Here is a 24,138-nt window from a genome sequence, read left to right on the forward strand (position 1 = left end):
CGATGACCCAATGAGGACCACATCATCTGCAAAAAGCAGTGACGAGATCCTCAGACCACCGAACTGCAACCCCTCCCCACCACGACTACGCCTCGATATCCTGTCCATGTATATCACAAACAGGATTGGTGACAAGGCGCAGCCCTGGCGGAGACCAGCACCCACTGAGAACAAAACTGACTGGCTGCCGATGACGCGAACACAGCTCTCGCTTTGGGAGTACAGAGATTGGATGGCCCTGAGAATAGACCCCCTTACCCCATACTCCCGCAGCACCTCCCACAGTTTCTCCCGGGGGACCCGGTCATACGCCTTCTCCAGATCCACAAAACACATGTAGACCGGATGGGCATACTCCCAGGCCCCCTCCAGGATCCTTGCGAGAGTGAAGAGCTGGTCCGTAGTTCCACGTCCGGGGCGAAAACCGCATTGTTCCTCTTCAATCTGAGGTTTGACGATCGGCCGAACCCTCCTTTCCAGCACCTTGGAGTAGACTTTACCAGGGAGGCTGAGAAGTGTGATACCCAGGTAATTGGCACACACTCTCTGGTCCCCCTTTTTGAACAGGGGAACCACAACCCCGGTTTGCCACTCCTTTGGCACTGTACCCGACTCCCACGCGATGTTGAATAGGCGTGTCAACCATGACAGCCCCTCAACACCCAGAGCCTTTAGCATTTCTGGCTGGATCTCATCAATCCCTGGGGCTTTGCCACTGCGGAGATGTTTGACTACCTCAGTGACCTCCACCAGGGAAATTGACGACGAAACGCCATCAACCTCGAGCTCTGCCTCCAACATAGAGGGCGTGTTATTCGGATTCAGGAGTTCCTCAAAGTGTTCCTTCCAACGCCCGACGACCTCCTCAGTTGAGGTCAACAGAGTCCCATCCTTACTGTACACAGCTTGGATGGTTCCCCGTTTCCCCCTCCTGAGGTGCCGGATAGTCTTCCAGAAACACTTTGGTGCCGACCGAAAGTCCTTCTCCATGGCCTCTCCGAACTTCTCCCACACCTGCTGCTTAGCCTCCGACACGGCAGCAGCTGCAGCCCTTCGGGCCTGTCGGTACCCTGCGACCGAGTCAGGAGTCCTCCAGGATATCATATCCCGGAAGGCCTCCTTCTTCAATCGGACGGCTTCCCTGACCACCGGTGTCCACCACGGTGTCCGAGGGTTACCGCCCCTTGAGGAGCCTAAGACCCTGAGGCCACAGCTAGCCACCGCAGCTTCAGCAATGGAGGCTTTGAACACCGCCCACTCCGGCTCAATGCCCCCAACCTCCACAGGAATGCCAGAAAAACTCCGCCGGAGGTCCATTGTTGCCCACGTGGGCGTTGAAGTCACCCAGCAGAACTACGGAGTCCCCTACTGAAGCCCCATACAGGTCTCCATTCAGGGTCTCCAAGAAGGCTGAGTACTCTGAGCTGCTGTTTGGTGCATACGCACAAACAACAGTCAGAGTTTTCCCCCCTACAACCCTTAGCCGCAGGGAGGCGACCCTCTCGTCTACCGGGGTAAACTCCAACACCGCGGCGCTCAGAGTATCCCCACACCCGCCCGGCGCCTCACGCCCTCGGCAACTCCGGAGAAGAATAGAGTCCAACCCATATCCAGGAGTACGGTACCAGAGCTGAGACTGTGCGTGGAGGTAAGCCCCACCAGATCTAACTGATAGCGCTCCACCTCCCTCACAAGCTCCGGTTCCTTTCCCCACAGCGAGGTGACGTTCCACGTCCCCAGAGCCAGTAGTTTGCTTGGGGTGTCGAAATTAAGTTTGTCCTCGCGTTCATGTGAGGACACAGCTCATTAAAATGGGCATACATCAAAAATATTTGTCATGCAATTAAAACAATAAAAATACATAGCTCGTCAGCCAGTTAATTAATTTAATGGAGAATAGAATAGCACTTTCATGATAGGTCGGTAGAGTCTGTATGCGCTTTGTCGTGAAAAAGCTTACACAAAATCTGCTTCACGTTAAGTGGTGTTGTTGAGCTAAAAGTTGATCTAACAGATATTGAAGCGGTATTGTTGAGCTAACAGTTGATCTAACAGATATCGCTGTGTTTATACACTCATACGTTGCTATGTTTGTCTCTGCTCACCATTGTGTTGATTCCTTGAGAGAAAGGCAGGAGCTGGATCAGTTCTGGAACCAGGTTGAGATCCAGCAGCGCAGTGCAGAGCTCGCTGGAGTCAGCTGTGTGCGAGCGAGAGACAGATTATATTCACTATAAGGGTATATTCACTACTGTTAGGGTTAGGTTAACCCTTACCCTAACTGGTGTAATGAGGCGCCATCACATTGCGGTCCAACCTGTTAGGTTGTTGAGGACCAGGCGCTCTCCCGGGCAACGGCCGGATGGGAAGGCAGGAAGGCCCGAGCAAGAGCGCACAACGCAGGCAGGAGGTCGCCCCCCTGGGAGCCCATGTCCCCCGGAGGACCAGACGAGAGCAGATTGCCCACAGAGCGCAGAAGTGGCCAGGAAGAAGAAGTAGAAGTAGGGAAGAAATGAAATAAATCAGTTTAATAGCCACATCCCGAATCCTAATTTGAGAGATTACTGATTTCATTTTGCCACATTGTAAGGGGCTTCGATCAAATGGGAATAATGAACGGGAAACGATCAAAGAGTATGTTTTCTTCATATCCACCCCTTCCTCACCAGTTCCATGCCTTCTTCTTTGGTGCCTTTAGAAAGAGCACCCCTAGGGCCACTAATAGAGAACTGCACCTTGACAGGGTCCCGTCAGCTCTCAGGGCGGAGCTGCCCACGGTACTATGGGTTAAGAAAACAAAAGGCAGATTAAAGAAAGCCATATCATATAGATTACATAACTGGATCACTACTAGGAATATACAAATCCTAAAAGATAGCACTGGACACCATTCAGAGTGGAAAATACCCACAAGTCAACAGGGCAACAAGTAACATGATTATGGGAACGAAATTGAGAATGGTAGTGGGAATAAACATATGTGGTGCTTCTCTGACGCCCCTTTATTGATTTTTCCAATTAGCCCATGTTAATCAGTTAAACACTCCCTGCCCTGCCACTGACTATTTCAGCCACACCTGTGACCAATCCCCTTTCCATTGTTCGGAGACGACGAACACTCTGAGAGCTGTGCCTTCGAACTCCTTGGGCCTCGGATTGTCAAATGACCTTACCTTTATGCCTTTCCTTAACCTTTATGACAAACGTCATCGGATCAAGGAGATATGAAAAGGTGCTTCCTTTCAAATATAGGAAAAAAAACACTGTTTAAAATGAATTTGACTCGAGTGCGACGGCAGGTATTGCTGACCTCTAGCGTCTGTAGTGTGAAACTACAATTTTCCAAAGATGTACTACAACAAGCGCTCTTCTTGTATTGATTTCAATCAAGTTGTCGCCAACAGTTACAATCACCAAGGTCAGACTTGGCCAACGGGAACATTTTAGGACACTTGAATCCCAATTCACATGTGAAAAAAAAATAGGCTAAACTTATGTTGATGTTGAAATGAACTGCCCCCGGTAGTTTTTCCTAAATATGAGGTTGGCATTTTATTTTCTTACGTATATTTTGTGCTTACTAACCAGCAATAAATTAATTAATTTCTGGAATTCGAATCCATTATTATAAATTTTCTTTTCTTCTCTTCTTCTGCTTTACCTCGTCTCTCATCCGTCTTCGCGTAAAGTCGTTAAACTTCGTTGGTGGCCGGTTGCTTTAAATATTGCCGCCGTAAAGCTTTATGGGATACCAATGTCTCCTTTCCTTTTGTAAAGGTTGCTCAGGTGTAAGCTATGATAAAGGAGGGTTAAAGATGCATTGAGGCTGTCACACCAAATTTGTACCGGGTGCCAAATTTGTACCGCCTACGTAGCCAGGCAACGGACAACAGATTACGTAAGGGGTTGTCCATTGCCAGGCAGGTTTAAAAAAACAATCGCGCTCATGTTGCCAAAGACGAAATAACATAATACAGATAAGCAGCTTTCCTAAGCATTTGAAGAATTCGAACCATAGAGCACTATAGAGCTCGTAAGTCCGCCCCTTCCGGGAGACCCGCAACATGGCCTTTAAGGTCCCAAACATTGATTTAAAATCCAATGCTTTAATACCACCCTTATCATATTCTTATCTAACTGTGGTTTTCTGATATGATGGGTGTTATTTCTCCAAAGAAACTGGAATATAATTGAGTTGTTTTTTTAACATTAGAGGAAGAGACATAAAGGGAGTTACATGATATTCTGCTGTGGATAAACCTTCTGTTTTAGAAAGAATAGCTCTACCAAAAATAGTGAGAGGTCTCTGCTTAGCCAGCGACTAAGAGATTGTTTCTCAATGAATTATCTCTTAAACGGTTAGAAAAATTAACATCTTCCCTTCTGATGGCATTTTTAGACAAAACTATTCCTAGATATTTCACTCCGGGTTTAACCTTGATTGAAGAAATGGTGGAATCTGTAGAAGAATGAATGGGAAGTAGCTCACATTTTTTAATGTTAAGGGATAATCCAGATGCTTTCGAGAATACTGAGACTGAATTAAGGAAAACATCTACCATCAATTTTTTTCTTTTAAAGGATTGCTGTGTGCGCGATTTAACTAATTGTATATTCCTTATCGAATATTGAAATACCATGCAAAGTCGAGTTGTTTTTGATGAGCATAACAATCGATTGGGGCGTCTGAGGCATCTGGATCACACCATTATTCTTCTGTCAACATTCACCATGCGCTCTGATTGGTTGAATGTGATGCACGCTGCAAGGAGCGTCGGAACGTGCAAACCAAACAAAACCCGGAAAAGGGAAGTAGGCCACCCAACTGCCCAATGTGAGAGTGAAGTTAGTCAGGTAACTCCGTGAATGAAAAATACTTTACAATTCAAATAAATCTTTGCGCATCGTGTATTAATTTCTGATAGTCGTAGGGCTTGATTTTGCATTCCGCCAACGGTGTGTTTTCCCACATTGAATAAATAGTACGAGGCGTTATCAGCGCTGTAGTGGGTTTGGGTTAGTGGTTAAAAACACATCCACTGTTATGTTTGGGAGCTGGAGTTTCCCGACCTCTCTCACTCCGATGAGGCGAAGACTGTCGATGCACAGCGATCTGTGATAGTTAGGGTTAGTAGTATAGTATATCTGTGATAGTATGATAACTTGAACGATCTTCCACTGCGTCTGGATTGTCATGTATGATGAAGAGGAGGGTTCATTTAAATCAAATGGTGTAAACCGTTTCTGGACAGGACTGAAGTTCCCCTGTTTGGCATACTGTCATTGTAAATGCTTTCTATCTGCTTCATGCCCTTGATTTCAAACGTATTGTTTTTGTTTTTTGTATTATTGTTATTGTTCTTCGGTGTATTTTCTATTTTTATACTGTTTGGTAATCAATGATACAAACAGCGACGTTGTCTTGTTTTGCTGTCAGGGTCTGGATTTCCCAACCGCCTTCCTGTGGGTTTCTGTGAAATGACCTGACATCGATGCGCCTTGTTTCAGTGTCATTTGGCAATGGCGAGAATAGCTTGGTATCAAGAGAAGGTACATTTAGATTGATAGTGGAACGTATGGTTGTTGTTTTTCAATGCCAGATCATGATTGAAATGTTTTTCAATAATCTCTGCAATAGATCGGGGCGTACGATCAGCAAGTATGGGAGAAATCTCTGGAGAAGGCTGAGCTTAATGTAAGGAAACTCATCAAACGACTATATTTGCTAACTACACTAATGTTAATTTCCATAAAATAATTTGTCCTCCCATCAATCCTAACTATTCTTAATTTCCTAGGACATCGACAGCAAACCAATGAAGACTGGCCACATCAAGCCAGATCTTATCGATGTGGATCTGGTCAGAGGTGATTATGGCCTCACATCAGCATATCTGTATTTTACTCAAGACAGCGAGTTAGAATAGCTTCATAATCTAAAGCTAACAATGATAGATTGATGAAAGATATGTATAATGAATACAAACAGATTATTACGAGGTAACCAAGGTATCATAAAGGATCAGTGTAATATATGAATGCCTTATGATTTGTACAAGCAAACCTGGAAGTATGGCGCAATGGGAGCAGGGTCGGTTCAGATGTTGATAGGGCTGAAACAAAGTGTGTGGAAAAGGTTCATAACAATGTAACGTGTTGAGGGGTGCAATAAGTTTCAGGCCTAAAATGGGTTCATGACATGGTTCCAAACTATTTTAGGACGTTGATGCATTGTACTTTTATTTTTGCATTTGAGTTGCAGATTGTAAATGTACATGTTCCATGTAAAGAATTAGTAGTTTTACCTTTTATTTTACATTTGTATACCTTTTTTCTATTACGGTCCCGTACTTTCTGCTACCACACCCGCTCATCCTGTGAGGGATCCATAGAGTACCATTTTATTAGACGTGTTCATTCAGGCACATTGAAGCTCAACCCCAGTCAGACGTGTCTCTGTGTTTGGGCCCTGCCAGGATCTACGTTCAGCAAGGCCAAGCCAGAGAGCCCCTGGGCGTCTCTGACCCGCAAAGGCCTCGTCCGGGTGCTCCTCTTCCCCTTCTTCTTCCGCTGGTGGACCCAGGTCACCTCCACACACGTCTCCTGGTGCATCCTGCTGCTCTACTTCATGCAAGGTAGGCTGGGCTCTACCGGGGGTTAGGGTTAGGGTTAGTTACCCTGCTCATGCTGAACCTGGAGGTAGGCTGGGCTCTCCCGGGGGAATCCTGCTCATGCTGAACCTGGAACAATGTTTACTACCATTAAAGTTGAAGAACCGGTATCTGTTCCCTCCCTCTGATTGGTTGGTGTCCAACGGCTGCTGAGTTCTTCTGGTTCGAGTTGGGCTGTCTCTTGTTGAGGCCTACTGTAGTCAAGGGCATTGAAATCACAGCAGCGACAGCTTTAGGAAACAAGCAAGTCTTGGAATAATGTAAAAGTCCAATTGATGATCGTTGATCTGGAAAATATGTGAAGTAAGAAAAAAAGGAAATACATTCTTAACCATCAGCCAAATGTGTGCTCTTTGTTAGAGACTTTAATCCAAAGTGTTTGATGGACAGTCTGGGGAATATGTTTTACACATTGCTACCCCTTGTGGGAATCAAACCTCTAACTCATACAATAAAATACAATACAAACTTTATTTTAATAGCGCCTTCCGGGCAAAGTTGTAATACAACCAGCTTAACAGAACAGTTAAAAATACAGCTGTACAATTTTAATACAATAGTAAAGTGAAAATAACTGAAGATATAAGTAAAACGATAGTAAAAAAAGATATATGATAGAGCATTACAATAATCAAGCCTGCTAGTAATAAAAGCATGCATTAGTCTCTCAGTATCTGCCTGAGAGAGAAACGGTTGCACTTTAGCAATATTTCTAAGGTGATAGAAAGGGGTTTTCGTTACATTACTGATGTGAGATTTAAAATTAAAATCAGGGTCTAGAATCACACCAAGATTTTTTACTAGGGGCTTAGTCTAAAACAGTGCCAAAGAGGCCAACCTAGGGCTTTATTCTGTTTATAAGGATGTCATGATCAACTGTGTCGAAAGCAGCACTTAAGTCTAGTACTAATATTGAGAGTTTCTTGTCATCCATGTTCATTGTTTGGTCATAAACAGCTTTAACTAGCGCTGTCTCAGTGCTGTGGTGAGGACGAAAGCCGGATAGAAACTCCTCAAATAAACAGTTTTGATGTTAATAATCATTTAACTGTTTATATACTTCTAAAAACAGTAGGTATGAAATTGGCCTAAAATTGTTTAAAACTGAAGAATCAAGATTACTTTTCTTCGAGAGGTTTCACAATAGCAGTTATAGCGACATGGGGAATATAACAGTCAGTAGTGAGTGATTTACAATTGCTAACTCTTTAACCTCTAGACAACTAAACCCAGTTTTTAAGAAGGTGGTGGGGATAGGGTCAGGTGAGCAGCTCAATGTTAATTGATTGAACATTGAGAAGTGCCATATCAACTTTTTCTATTCATTATGTTTGAGTGCAGGACACAGAACATTCACTGGGATGGCGATCCATTGGCCCCTATTCTGACTAGATAAGGAAAAAATATTCGACAGATTGACCCCATTGGCCTGACGTAATCTTTTCTTCCTGGTTGTTGTCAGTACAGGAAAGGGACACCAGGGGGTGCTAGTAGGTTGTTCTTACTCTGGAAGACTGTATTCCACTGGCAGTGGGCTGGGGGGAGAGGGAGGAAGTCATTCATGCTAGTGTCAATGCCTTGCTCAACCAGCTGGGCAGGACCACAGAACCTAGTCTTCATGTCTTGCCTCCCCCCTCCCGCCCACCCCACCATCAGTGGCGGCGGTGGTTCTGTACCTCCAGCTGCCCACGGCCGGGGCCAGTGATCTGTTGGAGCCCGTGTGTCTGATGCTGCTTCTGGGGACGGTGCACTGCCAGATCGTCTCCACAGAGTCCAACCGCACCCTCGCCAACAACAGCCCCGCCTCCACCGCCAGCCCCGCACGCCGGAGGAGGTGGGTCTCTACACACACACACACACACACACACACACACACACACACACACACACACACACACACACACACACACACACACCTTTTACCAATTCATAAGCATACCTAGAAAAGCAGCGGCGGTGCTGCGAGGTGAGCGGCACCCCCCAGCCCCCCTTAATGAACCAGAGCCCCTCCTGGACCCTGGACCCCCACACTGCTGCCTATGAGCTTAATGAACCAGAGCCCCTCCTGGACCCTGGACCCCCACACTGCTGCCTATGAGCTTAATGAACCAGAGCCCCTCCTGGACCCTGGACCCCCACACTGCTGCCTATGAGCTTAATGAACCAGAGGTGTTTGTGGGCTGAAGGCCGTGGAAGAGCAGAGGAGCCAAGAAGGCGGAGGAGGGGGAGACCGGAGGAGAGGCGGAGCAGAAGGCTCGGCCGACGGAGGACTGCGGGCGGCCGCCCTACAGAGCCGAGGTAGGCACTGTCAATCACACCCAGCCGTCAATCAGAGATTCACCGGGGTGGCTGTCTGTCCGTCCACACTGCACGATGATGATGTTTTAGTTCTCATTCATTGATGACCACTAGAGGACAGAAAAGGTCCTCAGAGCTCCTGAGTATACCACTGACTTCTCTTCCTCTCCCATGCTCCTGTTTATTCTCAGTACAGTAGTTCCAATGATAACCATGTCATGATCATCGCCATGGAGACATACAATAACAAGGGGTTGGAATCACAGACGCTTAAAGGACTCGAGGCATGAGAGGAAGAGATTGTTGCTAGAAGCATTCAGCATTGAGACCAGGAGGGGTACCCCCTGGTCTCATTGAGACCAGGGGGTACCCCTCCACCTCAACCTGCTCATTGAGACCAGGAGAGGTACCCCCTGGTCTCAGTGAGCAGGTTGAGGTGGAGGGGTCCCCCCTGGTCTCACTGGGACCAGGGGGGTCCCCTCTGGTCTCACTGGGACCAGGAGGGGTCCCACCTGGTCTCACTGGGACCAGGAGAGGTACCCCCTGGTCTCAGTGAGCAGGTTGAGGTGGAGGGGTCCCCCCTGGTCTCAGTGAGCAGGTTGAGGTGGAGGGGTCCCCCCTGGTCTCACTGGGACCAGGGGGGTCCCCTCTGGTCTCACTGGGACCAGGAGGGGTCCCCCCTGGTCTCACTGGGACCAGGAGGGATCCCCCCTGGTCCCAGTGAGCAGGTTAAGGTGGAGGGGTACCCCCTGGTCTCACTTGGGTCCTCCTGCAGAGCAGCAAGAGGAAGTCGGGGTTCCGGGCGTCGGACGAGCTCTCTACGGACGAGGAGGAAGAGGCGAGGGACGCCCAGGCCCCAGCGGCGCCAAGCCTGCCGCCGTCCTCCAGCAGCCTGAGGAAGAGGGGCCCTCACAGGCTCCCCAAAGCCCCCCCCAGACCCCAGGTAGGTCCAGGTCATCCCCTGGTTCCACTTACTGTGCTGAACTACCGGCCGTACACCACACCGGGTAGTTCTACTGGTGGCAGCACAGAGCTGGACCTCAAGCTGCCAGGGCCAAAGTGAAGCCTTGCTTCATGCCTCGTCACGGAGATATTATCCAAGAGCGGAGGAAGCGTTCAGAAGGGGATTTTAATTTCAGTGGCCAGTCTCCACGTATTAGGGTTAGGGTAAGGAAACTTTTAGGGACAAATTTTTTCACCAGTTATTACTGGGTGAGTTTGTGTTACACACTTAAACGCTTACAGACCCCAGCCTCTAACAACATGAATGATCGCAACAAATATGAAGCGAAAGACGGTGAAACGCCCCTGGTCACCCAGAGGTCAGCTGGTCTGCCGTCAGACACGAGATATTCATCAAGTTCTTCATTCTCATGATCCATACCAAGGATCAGGGACATGAATCCTCTCCAACACGCCTATGGTGGTGTCTTCTGTGGCCACAGGAAGGAGGAGGAGGAGGAGGAGGAGGAATCGAGGTTACAGTGGCCAATGAGGGCAAGGCCAAATCCCGGGAACTGGACCGCCTGAGGCCGCCCCCCGGGGACTCCCGCCTCGCCTCCGACACGGATGACACCATGTGGGAGGAGCTTCTGCAGGGGCCTGACTCCGCCTCCAGCGGTAGCAGCGAGGGCGAGGGGCGCCACAACGTGGGCGTGGCGTTCCCGGCCTCCTCCGCCGCGCTGAGCAGCGACGAGGAGAACCTGCAGCAGGGCATCGCTGGGGTGAGTCTCTGGTTCCCCCGAGTCCTTTAACGCTGGGGTGAGTCTCTGGTTCCCCTGAGTCCTTTAACGCTGGGGTGAGTCTCTGGTTCCCCCGAGTCCTTTAACGCTGGTGGAGTCAGTCTCTGGTTCCCCCGAGTCCTTTAACGCTGGTGGAGTCAGTCTCTGGTTCCCCCGAGTCCTTTAACGCTGGTGGAGTCAGTCTCTGGTTCCCCCGAGTCCTTTAACGCTGGTGGAGTCAGTCTCTGGTTCCCCCGAGTCCTTTAACGCTGGTGGAGTCAGTCTCTGGTTCCCCCGAGTCCTTTAACGCTGGTGGAGTCAGTCTCTGGTTCCCCCGAGTCCTTTAACGCTGGTGGAGTCAGTCTCTGGTTCCCCCGAGTCCTTTAAAGCTGGTGGAGTCAGTCTCTGGTTCCCCCGAGTCCTTTAACGCTGGTGGAGTCAGTCTCTGGTTCCCCCGAGTCCTTTAACGCTGGTGGAGTCAGTCTCTGGTTCCCCCGAGTCCTTTAACGCTGGTGGAGTCAGTCTCTGGTTCCCCTGAGTTCTTTAACGGGTCCACGTGGTCCTTTAAAGCTGGTGGAATTATCTCCTAAAGAGACTTGGCAAATGTAATAAAACCGTAGTAAATGAACCTATATAATGAAATAATAAAAGATGTAAAAAAAAATGACTCAATATAGATTAAACAATACTTGCATAATTTTTGTTTTAGTAAACATAGTTTAATGATGTTCAGTATTGAGTAAATCACTATGCCAGTCACCCTTATAGACTAACTATTATCTTCTTCTTATGCAATCATAAGAAGAAGATAATAGAGATCCTTTGTAGCTAGACCACGGACGAAAATATTCCCCACCTCCTGACTTTTACGATCCTGCATTTAATGTTCAAATGCTACACCTATATGTGGAGCTCTTTAATTGAGTGTGTGTGTGTGTGTGTGTGTGTGTGTGTGTGTGTGTGTGTGTGTGTGTGTGTGTGTGTGTGTGTGTGTGTGTGTGTGTGTGTGTGTGTGTGTGTGTGTGTGTGTGTGTGTGTGTGTGTGTGTGTGTGTGTGTGTGTGTGTGTGCTGTCCTGACCGCAGGGCCAGCTGTCCTGGCTGCAGCCCTGCCACCCGTCCCGTGACCGCGTCAGTGCCATATTCTGGGAGAAGGGCGAGTGCAAGAAAGCAGACATGTCAGTATTGGAGATCAGTGGGATCATCCTGACACGGGTACACCACCGCTGCCAGCGCACGCCGCCCGCACACGCTCCCAGCACCCCTACTCACCTCACCTCCACACAGTCAACACGCTCCCAGCACCCCTACTCACCTCACCTCCACACAGTCAACACGCTCCCAGCACCCCTACTCACCTCACCTCCACCCCTACTCACCTCACCTCCACACAGTCAACGATATTATAGCTCAACCGCAGCTGGGGCCACCATGGGCTACACACAGTGTACGACACCCTGGCAGAAATACTATTACTACTGTAGTATTGCTTCCTGTGTTGTGTCCTGTAGTGGGGCGACTGGCGAGTACTGAAAAAACGATACTCAAGAAAAAGTACAATTACTCCCATAACAAATTGGAGTACTTGTACTGTCACGGAGGGCACCAATTAACGGACCTCGAACTGAATTCACATCCCACTTTCTCTTTCCTTTCTATCGATTTTTCTTTCCTCTGTAGTGCTTCATCTGTGGACAGAATAAGTCCAAAACAATAAATAAGTGACGCGTTTAACAGTAGCCAGTAGCCATTCACCTCTCTTCCATCTCTACATGGTGCCGTCTGCTGTCGGGCGGTTCCTCCCACCCGACACTCAGTCCCTGCATTCAGAGCAGACTAGTAGTAAGGAATGATAGGAATGGCAAATGAGGCCAAGTAGAAAGAAGATGATTTTATAAAAAATATACCAGTTTTAACATTAAGTTGCACAAAATGGTTGTGGAACAGCCTACCAGAAGAACAAAGGGCATCCCAATCTGTCAATATCTTAACTCTGTAGTCGTCCTATCCAGCTCCCTTCCTATCGAGGACTGGATCATCGTTTGGTTCTAAATCTAACCCTGCGGTTCCCACTTTTTTACCTTTTCTTTCATTTTATTTCTGGCCCTTGTGTCATGTCCCCTATAAAGCACCGAGCGCTACATTGATGACACCATTGATGCCCCCCCAGGTGAAGGCAGTGGAGCAGGGCATGGGCTACCTGATGCTGGGGGGCCTGGTGACGGCCACGCTGGCCCTCCTGCCCTACGCCTTCCGGCTGAGCCAGCAGCTGGACCTGTCCAGTCTGACCCTGCTGACCCCCGCCCGGCTGTGGGGCGCGGCCGCGGGGCCGGCCGACGCCACCGCCTGCGCCTTCTTCCTCATCGTCACTGTGGAGAAGTTCTGCCTCGCCGGTCTCTTCTTCTTCATGACGTGCGTGGCGGAGCGGACGTACAGACAGGTGAATGGAGAGACCACACCAGGAACGGCCTTGTTCCAGTAGTTACTGGGTTGGGGACAGGTACTGGCCACAGCCCAGTGAGAGACCACACCAGGAACGGACCAAAGCAACTACTGGAAGAATCGTTTGGGGGGACTTAACGTCCTGTTCATGGCTTGACATGAAACTAGGCATCCCGAACCCTCGTGTATCGGAACAGCATCTTTAAATTCATGCAGCAGAAAGATTCGAAAACATCTTTGACACTCTTTCAGGGGAACTACAGTTCGCTATGCTTCAGGTCGTGACAGTGGGAAAGTTACACAGAGTGCGAGCACAATTAATAACTCTCTATCTATCTTTCTTTTCGATGGCAGAGGCTGCTCTTTGCCAAGCTGTTCAGCCACCTCACCTCTGCACGCAAGGCTAAGAAGTCTGAGATCCCCCACTTCAGACTGAAGAAGGTCCAGAACATCAAGATGTGGCTCTCTCTACGCTCCTTCCTCAAGGTTTGTCTCGATGAGTTTAGGGTTCGGGGTTAGGGTTTCACAGCCTTCCGGTCATGACCAGACTGGGGATCGCCTGTTGTGCATATGGAATGAATTATAACAGGGAATCTACACTGGAACTGTGTAATGTGTATCATACAGCTATGAATTAATCAAAGGGTTTCAAATATTTGGCTGTTCTAACATTTATTTGTTATCAGCTATTCCAGCTATATAAAATAAGATGGCAAATTTGGGTTCCAAGAATGTTTACACCTAAAGATGGGATTCACTGCTGTATGTCCTGTTTTTAAAGTGCTACTATGACATTTTGTTGCCAGTAGGGGGCAGCCAACCTCTTAAGTCCCGCCAAGAATAAGACCCGCCTCCAAGGCTCCGGTTCCCTCGGTCAAACGTATACTGTCCATGGGAAATAACATGGCGCTTTTGAATGATAGTACATAACAAACTCTGATGACGAAACTGCTGTGTCACGTTTTGAACCACACACTTTACCCACCTAGTTTCAACTCGGTTTTTGGATTATCTGTGCCTTTTTAAAGTAGCATTAATAATCGTTTATTACTTTAATAGCACGGAAAATCCAAAAACCCAGTCGAAACTAGATGGAAAAAGTGTGTGGTTCAATACATGACGCAGTTTTTACTTATACGCCACCTACAGAGTTTGTTATGTACGATCATTCATAAACGCCATGTTAATACCCATGGACATTTGACCGAAGGGACCGGAGCCTTGGAGGCGGGACGGTTTCTTCAGAGGTCTATAGTCCCCCCTCAGTTCCATTCAGAACTCTCGGTTTGTTTTATAATGCAGAGAAGAGGACCCCAGCGCTCAGTGGATGTCATTGTGTCCACCATCTTCCTCCTGGCTCTTTCCATTTGCTTCATCATCTGTGCCCAGGTCAGTGCTATCTAATCGTAGGGGATATGAACGTAATAATGGGACATAACCGGTTGTTCCAATAGTGGCCCTGCCAGGAGACTAGATGATATCTTGCAGTTATTTTGAATAAACACACACAGAGTAGGCTGCTCTTTCGATATCATGTCCCTCTGCCCATACTGCAGCTGCTGCACAATTACAAGACCTTCCTGGACTCTGTTCTGAACTGGGAGCTGATGGTGTGGGCCTTCGCTCTGCTCCTCTTCCTCTTACGCCTTGCCACGCTGGGCTCGGAGACCAACAGCAAGTACAGCAACGCCTCCGTGCTGCTCACCGAGCAGGTAGATGGACAACCCTAACCCTAATCCTCACCCTAACCCTCACCCTAACCGGGCAGGTAGATGGACAACCCTAACCTTAACCCTAATCCTCACCCTAACCCTAACCCTAACCCGAACCGAGCAGGTAGATGGACAAACCTAACGACTGAAATAACCATACTTGACCTTAAGTCTATTCTAGGGGTGTGAATCTTTGGCTTCAGACGATTCGATTCGATTTGGCGATTCGATTCAAGGACAATTATTATTATTATTATTATTATTATAACGATTCGATTCGATTCTGTAAACCACGATCCGATTCAGTAACTTTGAACCAAGATTCTATATCCGTGAAATAAACATGCAATAATGTGACACCCTGTCATGGGTAGATGTGTTGGAGCGTCTTGAACTAGGTGGAAAATCACTCAGGAGCCGACGAGAATTTTGGAAAAAGATGGGATCTTTTATTTTCCCAATTTAAGGCCCATAAGGCAATAAAAATAAAACGAAAATCAACAAAAATAAAAATACTTTCCACTAAACAAACTGAATGGGCTTGAGAGTCACAAAAACATCAATTCGAACTTAAGCATACTGGACCTTTATATTATTGCTAGATGTTGGCGTAGCCAAAATATACAAAAACTGCAATAAATTCACCGGAAATTATGACGTTAATTTAAACCCCGTTGACGCGGAACACATTCCCTAATACAAAGTCTAGACGAGACGCTGGTAAGACGAACATTTACGCTGTGTTAACATGTAACTTTTAAACTAAATAAACAAAGCTGGAATTTCACAACAACATACTTGTTTGAATGGTTATTGCAACAGAACAGGTGACGTTAATGGTAAATGGTATTAAACAGAACGTTGTAATGATGGTACTTGTATGGTGATTGTATTAAACTGCCGTAGCGCGCATGATAAATGACATGGTTGATAAATGATTTTAAAACAGTATGAAGGTAACGGAATACATAGTCAAACAAGACAAACACACACAGGCAACATTGATGGAAGCTATGCGCCCCGTCACACACCCCTTGTCAATTTTACCATTATTCTTTGCGAAACCAAAATGCTTCCACACTTTGGATTTCAAGTTTGCTGGTGCATTAACAATCTTTCTGCCGCTCTCTGCCATGTCTGAAATGCACCAGTAGAGGGTGAGGGAGAAAAAAAACTTTCGTGGGACTTCCTTGCAAGCTGACTAGCTGATGACAGAGTTACGGTTTACCGAGCTGCACTTCACAAAATAAACGTGTAAACTAAGTCTTAAACATTAAACATGATCGATTCATACGATTTAAAGCATTTATATCGATTATTGGTGAAGCCAAAGCGATTCATTCTATTTATTTATTTTAGCAGATCGATTTAGTTGAATCGGTAGGACTGACAATCGATTCATCGATGCATCGCATGAATCGTTACACCCCTAGTCTATTCCCATCATAATCCGTTTTATTTTTTAAATCCCGTTCTCCTTCAGATTAATTTGTACCTGAGGATTGAGAAGAAGCCGGATAAGAAGGAGGAGCTGGTTCTGGTGAACAACGTGTTGAAGCTGGCCATGAAGCTGATGAAGGTCAGCATGCAGACACTAGAACTGCCCAACTTTCCTCAACCACAACCAAAGCTGTATTTAACTCATGTCGATCCATCAAGCAGGGATTTGCAGTTTTCATAAATATCTAAATAACCAAATACCATCAAGATGGTTGTTTCCTTATTGTCCTCCGAGGGGATAACTACCATTCATTTGAACAAATATTTAGACTTTCATCAAGCAGTGAATTTCAGTCCAACGCATGTTATTACAACGATTTCTAAACAATCGTGGTCCAACTAGGTTATTGTTTCCCAGTATTATTCAGCAACAGAAAACCACTTCATTAATCTATTATTATCCTACAATTGATGTCTTAGTGTCCGCTGTTCTCCTGACCCCAGGAGCTGGACACCCCGTTCCGGCTGCTTGGTCTGACGGTTAACCCCCTGATCTACAACATCACCAAGGTGGTCATCCTGTCTGCCGTCTCGGCCGTAGTCAGCGACCGGCTGGGCTTCAACATCCGAGTGAGTCTTAAGAAGTCCTACTGAGCATGCCCAGTTTTTTAGGGGGCGCGGCCTGTGGTGAGTCTTACGAAGTCCTACTGAGCATGCCCAGTGTTTTAGGGGGCGCGGCCTGGGGTGAGTCTTACGAAGTCCTACTGAGCATGCCCAGTGTTTTAGGGGGCGCGGCCTGGGTTTTTATTTGTTTGTCAAGTGTTTTTTTTAAGTGGTTTTATTAAAATGATAGGTTGTAATATTTTTTGAATTCACACCTATGCCGTATCCTGTAATAAATGCACAGATCTCATTAGAATATATATGTTTTCATATACTTTATGCATGTGGTATAACCCATCATTGCCTCCCCTTCTCCTCGACTGCGGGCCCCAGCTGTGGAAGATCAAGTCTTAAGGTGGTCCGCCTGGTGCCGCCCGCCTCACCTGCGTCTGCTCAGAAACCAAAGCTGTGCTGCTACTGACCGTCGGCGAGCCTCCCGCCAAACATTCCTACCGTGACGACCACTCGCACAACCCCTCTCCCCCCATGGTCTGCTGTATGGGACGGCCATCACAGAGCCCCCCCCCCCTCCCGGCCACTAGTGCCTGACATTCGGGACCTTAAATGTCCCCGCGTGTCGGAAGACATAGAGTGTGTGAAGTTGGGGGTGTGGTGCGTGGGCAGGGCGGTGGTAGGAGGGATTGTGTTGGTGTGATGTTTGTGTTGGGGGGCGTCTGTGGAATGGTAATCACGCAGTCCTTCTGTATATTATACCACGTGGCATTGATACTTCCATAAGTGTGTTTAACCCGAGTGTAATAATGCACACTAGAGAGAGTAGGCTAAGGGTCCATTAACTCTACCACCACTTTGTATTATCTGAAACTAGAATGAGGTAATTTAACTAATTCAAACCTAACTCTATTTTTTATTATTGTCAATGATTGGAATGTGTTGGTTTTATTTATTAGGTGTTCAACATTGTATATTAGGTGGAACGGTGGAAAGGTACTTCAAACTGTATTGTCTTTGTTTCGATAGCCGGTGTTTCATCATAGGCTATGTATGTGTTGAAAGTAAATGAAAGAACCTATGCAGATGATTTCTGTCAAATTTATTTTATTGGAAATAAATAAGTGATTTACGTAGTTTGTGTATTATTATTCATGCCTATATGAGAATTATAAGTGATGCAGAACTATAACATTTCCATCATTCGTGTGTGTGTGTGTGTGTGTGTGTGTGTGTGTGTGTGTGTGTGTGTGTGTGTGTGTGTGTGTGTGTGTGTGTGTGTGTGTGTGTGTGTGTGTGTGTGTGTGTGTGTGTGTGTGTGTGTGTGTGTGTGTGTGTGTGTGTGTGTGTGTGTGTGTGTGTGTGTGGGGGGGGAGAGAGAGGGGGGTGACTTACCTACAGGGGGATCTATTATCAACGTTACGGTAGGAAAACGTGACGTACAGCTCGGAGCTCTTGGAATGACACCAGCGCGCTGGTAGCAGCAAGTTGGGCGCTAGGACAGAGCCTGTGCACCGGCCGGTTTGGCGCCGTCACGTCGCTCTTCATAACTCCGTTGCATGGGAGTCTACAGCTGAGGACTACTAATCCGGGTTTAGACACCACGGCATTTCGCCCTCACATCTGGAAGCATCTGCATTCAGGGCAGGTAACCTAACGGTTTATCAATGTGTTAGGAACATGTGTCAACATGATATTTTGTGATAGTAGCGACTTGGGTAAATGATTCGAGAAAGACCATGCGCATTTGATTCAATATGATCAATGAAAGGCGTTGCAGGTTTTTGGTTCGCATCGTTTATATACAACACCGGTACTTGCGTGTATTGTGCATCTGTGTTTAGTTTAATCAACGATTAGCTGCTACCATCTGCAGATGCGCTGCTGTTTTGAGTTTCAATACCAATGCGAACAATATACCCATCGCCAGAAAGATGGCATTCAATATCGGGCGCTGATAACATTGACAAAAAGTGTGGATACTAATTTGATTATATCATAAAACAATATGTAGAATGTTTTAAACTATAGTGATATTTCAAAGGAGTACTTTGAAGTACAGGAGCCTCACCACCATGTCCAGTGTGCAGAGGGTCGGCAGCCCGGCCAACCTCGCCGAGGCGAAGAGGAGCGAGCTGCGGATGAAGGAGAAGAAGTGCTGTGAGTAAAGGTTAGGGTTAGGGACAGGGTTAGGGTTAGGGGTGGGGTCATCAGCGCCTCATTGGGGGTTGGCGATGAGAGGGAGAGAATGGGGGAGTCAGTCATCAATGTAGGCCCTCTGAACAAACATGGAAAGTGTGGTTCTTCCTGCCTTTTTTTTATTATTATGTTTGTTTATTGATTTTTACATGTTTTAAATAAAGCAAAGCAGACATTTAAATTTTAGAAAGCAGTTCCGCATGCAATGCTTTCTAGATCAACGGGTTACCGTTTCTGAAGAGATATTTATCCCGTGCAGAGCTTGGAAGGTATCGTACGGAAGAGACTTAGGGCAACTCATAAGAAAAATAATTAGTGTCAGAACTATGCATATCTGAGAATAAAGTCACAATACTGAGATTAAAGTCAGAATACTCAGAATACAATCAGAACTATAAAAAAATACTTATCTGTGGCCCTAATCCTCTATAATTTACCCTTGGAATTAATATAATTGTGTTGTAGGTAGTTGTAGTTGTAGGGGCAGGAAAACGGGAGGATTATTTATATTGCAGATCAACTGGATCATCCACATTTGAAACAGGTTTTCGAGTTATGGAAGAAATGTTGTTAATTAACCTTAATTTATTCAGGAAGTCTCACTGAGGTTCATTTGCAGAAGAGACCATAGAAAATATCACAGCCACGGAATTACCCTTTAAACTTTTATTTATACCATGACAGCGTGTATTAATTCATTAAGTACTTCAATACTCATTCTAGGGTTGCTGTCTCTTGGACTAAAGCATTGTAAGGGTACCTAACCCCAACCCTTACTTTAAAATATGTAGTTGTTATATCATTTATAATATAATTTATACGATCATTTTGGACTTTAGTGTACTACTAAACAAAAAAAACAGTGGATACTGGAAGTATGTTTTTTTATTTTTATGTAGAATCTATTTAACTTCTACTGAGCTATTTGACTGCCATGCAACTCTGTATGTGCCTGTAAACTGTGTGTGCGTGTGTGTGTGTTTGTGTGTATGTGATACTGTGCATGCATGTGCGTGTGTTTGTCCTTGTGTGTGTGTGTGTGTGTGTGTGTGTGTGTGTGTGTGTGTGTGTGTGTGTGTGTGTGTGTGTGTGTGTGCTGCAGCGTGGGCATCCTACATGACCAACTCTCCCACGGTGATCGTGATGATCGGCCTTCCTGCCAGAGGGAAGACCTATATGTCCAAGAAACTCACTCGCTACCTCAACTGGATCGGTGTCCCCACCAAAGGTCACCACACTGTGACAACACCTTCCACTCCTAATGACTATTGAAGCAACCAGTGTCCAATGCAGCACTCCTCACACGCGTAATGCAGAGACATGCGCCTCAACACATTCCCTTTGGACTGTTTAGTCATTGAGACAAGGCTTTCCTTCAAAGCAGCTTACAGTGAGGTCAGATACAGATCATTAGGGTTAGGGGGTTAGGGTCAGGGTTAAGGTTAGGGGGTTAGGGGATTAGGGTCAGGGTTAGGGGGTTAGGGTCAGGGTTAGGGGGTTAGGGTCAGGGTTAGGGGGTTAGGGTCAGGGTTAGGGGGTTAGGGTCAGGGTTAGGGGGTTAGGGTCAGGGTTAGGGGGTTAGGGTCAGGGTTAGGGGGTTAGGGTTAGGGTCAGGGTTAGGGGGTTAGGGTCAGGGTTAGGGGGTTAGGGTCAGGGTTAGGGGGTTAGGGTTAGGGTCAGGGTTAGGGGGTTAGGGTCAGGGTTAGGGGGTTAGGGTTAGGGGGTTAGGGTCAGGGTTAGGGTCAGGGTTAGGGGGTTAGGGTCAGGGTTAGGGGGTTAGGGTCAGGGTTAGGGTCAGGGTTAGGGGGTTAGGGTCAGGGTTAGGGTCAGGGTTAGGGGGTTAGGGTCAGGGTTAGGGGGTTAGGGTTAGGGTTAGGGGGTTAGGGTCAGGATTAGGGGGTTAGGGTCAGGGTTAGGGGGTTAGGGTCAGGGTGTTAGGGTTAGGGTTAGGGGGTTAGGGTCAGGGTTAGCTGGTTGAACCTGCTGAACACATCTCACATGGTCGGGTGCAATACAGGAAGTGTGCTGACTTCCTGTCTCCCTCAGTGTTTAACCTGGGCGTGTACCGGAGGGAGGCGGTCAGGGCATACAAGTCCTACGACTTCTTCCGCCATGACAACCAGGAAGCCATGAAAATCAGGAAGTAAGTTATTTGGTTGTCTAGGCCAGGTGTGTGTGTGTGTGTGTCAGTTAAGGGAATCTCATATCTCCTCATTCTGCCCCCCTACTTCATCCCAATGTCGGGTGCAATTATATATGTCTTTATGCCCCGAGCCCCCATTAATAAACTGACCCTGGTGGGTGCGTGTGTTTTTTGTATGTTTTGGTGCATGTGTGATCCAATTCACAAGGTATGACATCAAACTTCAGCTAAGGGATCTGGCCTAAGGAATTGCTTTCACCATCATCAGATCATATTCACCTCGCTCTTTGTGGATAAAGGCCTTGTGGTTAGGGTTAGCCCTAGCCCTAAATCTAACCCTGTGCAGCATAGTTTTATCAAAATTTCATCAATAACTCTGCTGTTTGTGGAGCAATACTTACAACACTCACAGTCTCTGTTGTGATCACAACCACGGCTGAAGACTGGTCGCTATAGGATTAAGGGCTTGGATAGCATACAGGCCTACTGCAAAAAATAACACATTCACACACACAGACGACACAGAAAATAATGTCTCGTAATATAATCAGGGATCTGACAAATGTGACATCAACTCAGACCTGATAAAAGAAGATTACAGACGATTAAGAAAAACAGGGCACCATGTTCTTTAGCGTGAAAGAGCATTAACATATATAATCTTATATAATAACATCCAATATAATCATAATAATAACATAAATAATAAGGTGGTCTTGACACTGACAGGCAGGATGTCTGTTCCTCTGAAACATCTATCAGGTTCCGTAATAAATTGGTCTTTTAATAAGTACGCTCACCTTTTCCTGGCACAGGGCTGACCTAGATATTAACAACCTGCCACTGTCACTCTGATGCTATTACAAGCGATACTTATTCTTTCAGTCCTGCTTCGATCAGTAACACTGGACAGGCAGAGTGTTGCTTTTCAGTTGCCTTTGTGACCCAAGAGGTAGAGTTAAGGGTTAGGGTTAACCCTAACCCTAACACTAACCCTCATCTATCTTAAGCGATCTAATGTTATCTAATAATTATTAGGTCATTAATACTCACAATACAGTATTGCATACAGTGATACATATCAGACCCTGACGCAGTTATTTAGATGTTAGGTAACCCTCTATGTAGAGGCACGGATAGGGACAAGGAATTGGCTGTGAGTTGGGTCATGGTTTGATTTTCTTCTAATTGTTTTGGATTCTTGTCTAGGGTAGGTTCATGGTTCATAATAGAGCTACAGGTCAGGTGTAACGGCATAGAACGGTTTATAGGTATGGATGGAGCTGTAGGTAGGTATTATTTTAATTAACTAGGTGAGATAGGAGTATGGGTATGGCTTCAGATATCTGTAAAGCTATGTCAGGTTTTTCGATGTAAAGAATCTGTTGTATGTCCGTGTGTGTGCGTGTGTCTGTGCGTGTGTCTGTGTGTGTGTCTCTGTGTGTGTGTGTGTTTGTGCGTGTGTCTGTGTGTGATTGTGTGTGTGTGTGCGTGTGTCTGTGTGTGTGTGTGTGTGTGCGTGCGTGTGTCTGTGTGCGTGTGTGTGTGTGTGCGTGCGTACGTCTGTGTGTGCGTGTGTCTGTAGACAGTGTGCCCTGGTCGCCCTGCAGGATGTGAGGGCGTATCTGACAGACGAAGGAGGACAGATCGCTGTGAGTCTTCATCCTCTTCTGTATTCCTGTGTCTCATCTTCATCTCCTTTTCATCCTCCTTTTTTTTGGAAAACACTTCAAAGGGATTTCTTTAATCCCAAACTGTCAAATCACTTACATAAAGTGACTCTGAGCAGCAGCAAACTAGACCCCCTTTTAGTTGTTTCTATGACTTTCATATTCAATGTTTTACATTTGAACTAGGTGTTCGACGCAACAAATACGACGAGGGAGAGACGAGACCTCATTCTCGCTTTTGTCCAAGAAAATGCATTTAAGGTAACCTACATGTATTACGACAACAAACCGCTATATGACTCAACACACTAAATACAGAACAAGCAGACAGCTGAACAGCAATACCGTGCCTGTACAAATATATGCACAAATATTTGCGCTTTGAGTCAGTACTGCATTGTAAATGGCCTTCTCTGCAACAGGTGTTTTTTGTGGAGTCAGAGTGTGACGACCCAGAAGTCATTGCTGCCAACATTCTGGTATGTTCTAAGGTCACTTCGAGGAATCCTAGCCTATAACCAACCTAGGCCCCACAAGGTCAACCTCATAACCTATTATTACTCACAATGGGCCTTTTTCCCCTAGTGGCCATCTTTTTTGAAACACTAACAGGGTGAGGGCAGCTGAAAGCTGAATTCTAGTACCAAGATGGAACTAAGATAGCCGCTAGTTGAATAAGGCTGATGTCCGTTGGTTATTAATTTTTTATGATTTGTTGAAACGTGTGTGAAATACCTCACAGGAGGTAAAGGTTTCAAGCCCTGACTACCCGGAGAGACACAGAGAGCGAGTGATGGACGACTTTCTGAAGAGAATCGAGTGTTACAAGGTCACCTACCAACCGCTAGACCCTGACCAATATGACAAGTAAGACGTCATGTCTCCAGCTCCCTGGCATCACAGTTGGGTAATTAGCAACAGTCCTGCCCTGAATAATCTCCTTACTTAAACAATCATGAAACCACACTCAAGTGCAGTTTAGAAACGGCTTCCAATGTAAACAAAGCAAACCAAACAGGAACATTAGTTACCCAATTATATCTTGCAAATCTTAAATTCTTAGTGATCTGAACAACAACCAGGTGCAATTCCACCGAAATTCTGATTTCTTGTGTGCCTCTTCTCCCCTTCCTCTGCCCACCCAGGGACCTGTCCTTCATCAAGGTGATGAACGTGGGCGTGAGGTTCCTGGTGAACCGGGTCCAGGACTACATCCAGAGCAAGATCGT

The 24,138-nt window shown here is 46.5% G+C and overlaps 2 protein-coding genes across 13 annotated transcripts in view; both read left to right on the top strand.

Annotated features, from left to right (window-relative positions):
* Window positions 1-4,775: 4,775 nt before the first annotated feature.
* Window positions 4,776-18,033, top strand: phtf1 (putative homeodomain transcription factor 1). 5 transcript variants are annotated; one of them, XR_003979165.1, is made up of 17 exons: window positions 4,776-4,854; window positions 5,438-5,550; window positions 5,639-5,695; window positions 5,799-5,868; window positions 6,477-6,635; window positions 8,328-8,505; window positions 8,858-8,969; window positions 9,745-9,917; window positions 10,417-10,693; window positions 11,775-11,903; window positions 12,859-13,128; window positions 13,485-13,616; window positions 14,433-14,519; window positions 14,687-14,842; window positions 16,326-16,421; window positions 16,763-16,912; window positions 17,279-18,033. XR_003979165.1 is itself a non-coding variant. In XM_030374839.1 (17 exons), the coding sequence occupies exons 2-17, from the start codon at window positions 5,521-5,523 to the stop codon at window positions 17,297-17,299; spliced, it is 2,073 nt and encodes a 690-aa protein (XP_030230699.1). In that variant the 5' UTR covers window positions 4,776-4,854; window positions 5,438-5,520; the 3' UTR covers window positions 17,300-18,033. The 5 variants fall into 5 exon arrangements, 4 of the variants coding, with proteins under 4 accessions (XP_030230699.1, XP_030230702.1, XP_030230700.1 ...); XM_030374839.1 differs by having other exon boundaries at window positions 16,787-16,912; XM_030374842.1 differs by having other exon boundaries at window positions 9,745-9,912; window positions 10,415-10,693; window positions 16,787-16,912.
* A 250-nt stretch (window positions 18,034-18,283) lies between these two features.
* pfkfb2b (6-phosphofructo-2-kinase/fructose-2,6-biphosphatase 2b) overlaps window positions 18,284-24,138 on the top strand; it is a 15,548-nt gene continuing 9,693 nt past the window's right edge. For 2 of the 8 annotated variants that reach the window (XR_003979166.1, XM_030374843.1), the window contains exons 1-9: window positions 18,284-18,545; window positions 18,942-19,057; window positions 20,199-20,324; window positions 21,143-21,239; window positions 22,825-22,891; window positions 23,096-23,170; window positions 23,332-23,388; window positions 23,652-23,776; window positions 24,055-24,138. The exon at window positions 24,055-24,138 is cut by the window's right edge and continues 124 nt beyond it. Coding sequence is in view for 7 of the 8 variants with exons in the window: in XM_030374843.1 (XP_030230703.1) it covers window positions 18,973-19,057; window positions 20,199-20,324; window positions 21,143-21,239; window positions 22,825-22,891; window positions 23,096-23,170; window positions 23,332-23,388; window positions 23,652-23,776; window positions 24,055-24,138 (716 nt within the window). In the remaining variant the exon portion in view is untranslated. The remainder of the gene's footprint in view (window positions 18,546-18,941; window positions 19,058-20,198; window positions 20,325-21,142; window positions 21,240-22,824; window positions 22,892-23,095; window positions 23,171-23,331; window positions 23,389-23,651; window positions 23,777-24,054) is intronic. The other 6 variants (XM_030374846.1, XM_030374844.1, XM_030374848.1 and 3 more) reach the window with 6 other exon arrangements.

Source organism: Gadus morhua, chromosome 13 (assembly GCF_902167405.1).
Source record: "Gadus morhua chromosome 13, gadMor3.0, whole genome shotgun sequence".
NCBI lineage: Eukaryota > Metazoa > Chordata > Actinopteri > Gadiformes > Gadidae > Gadus > Gadus morhua.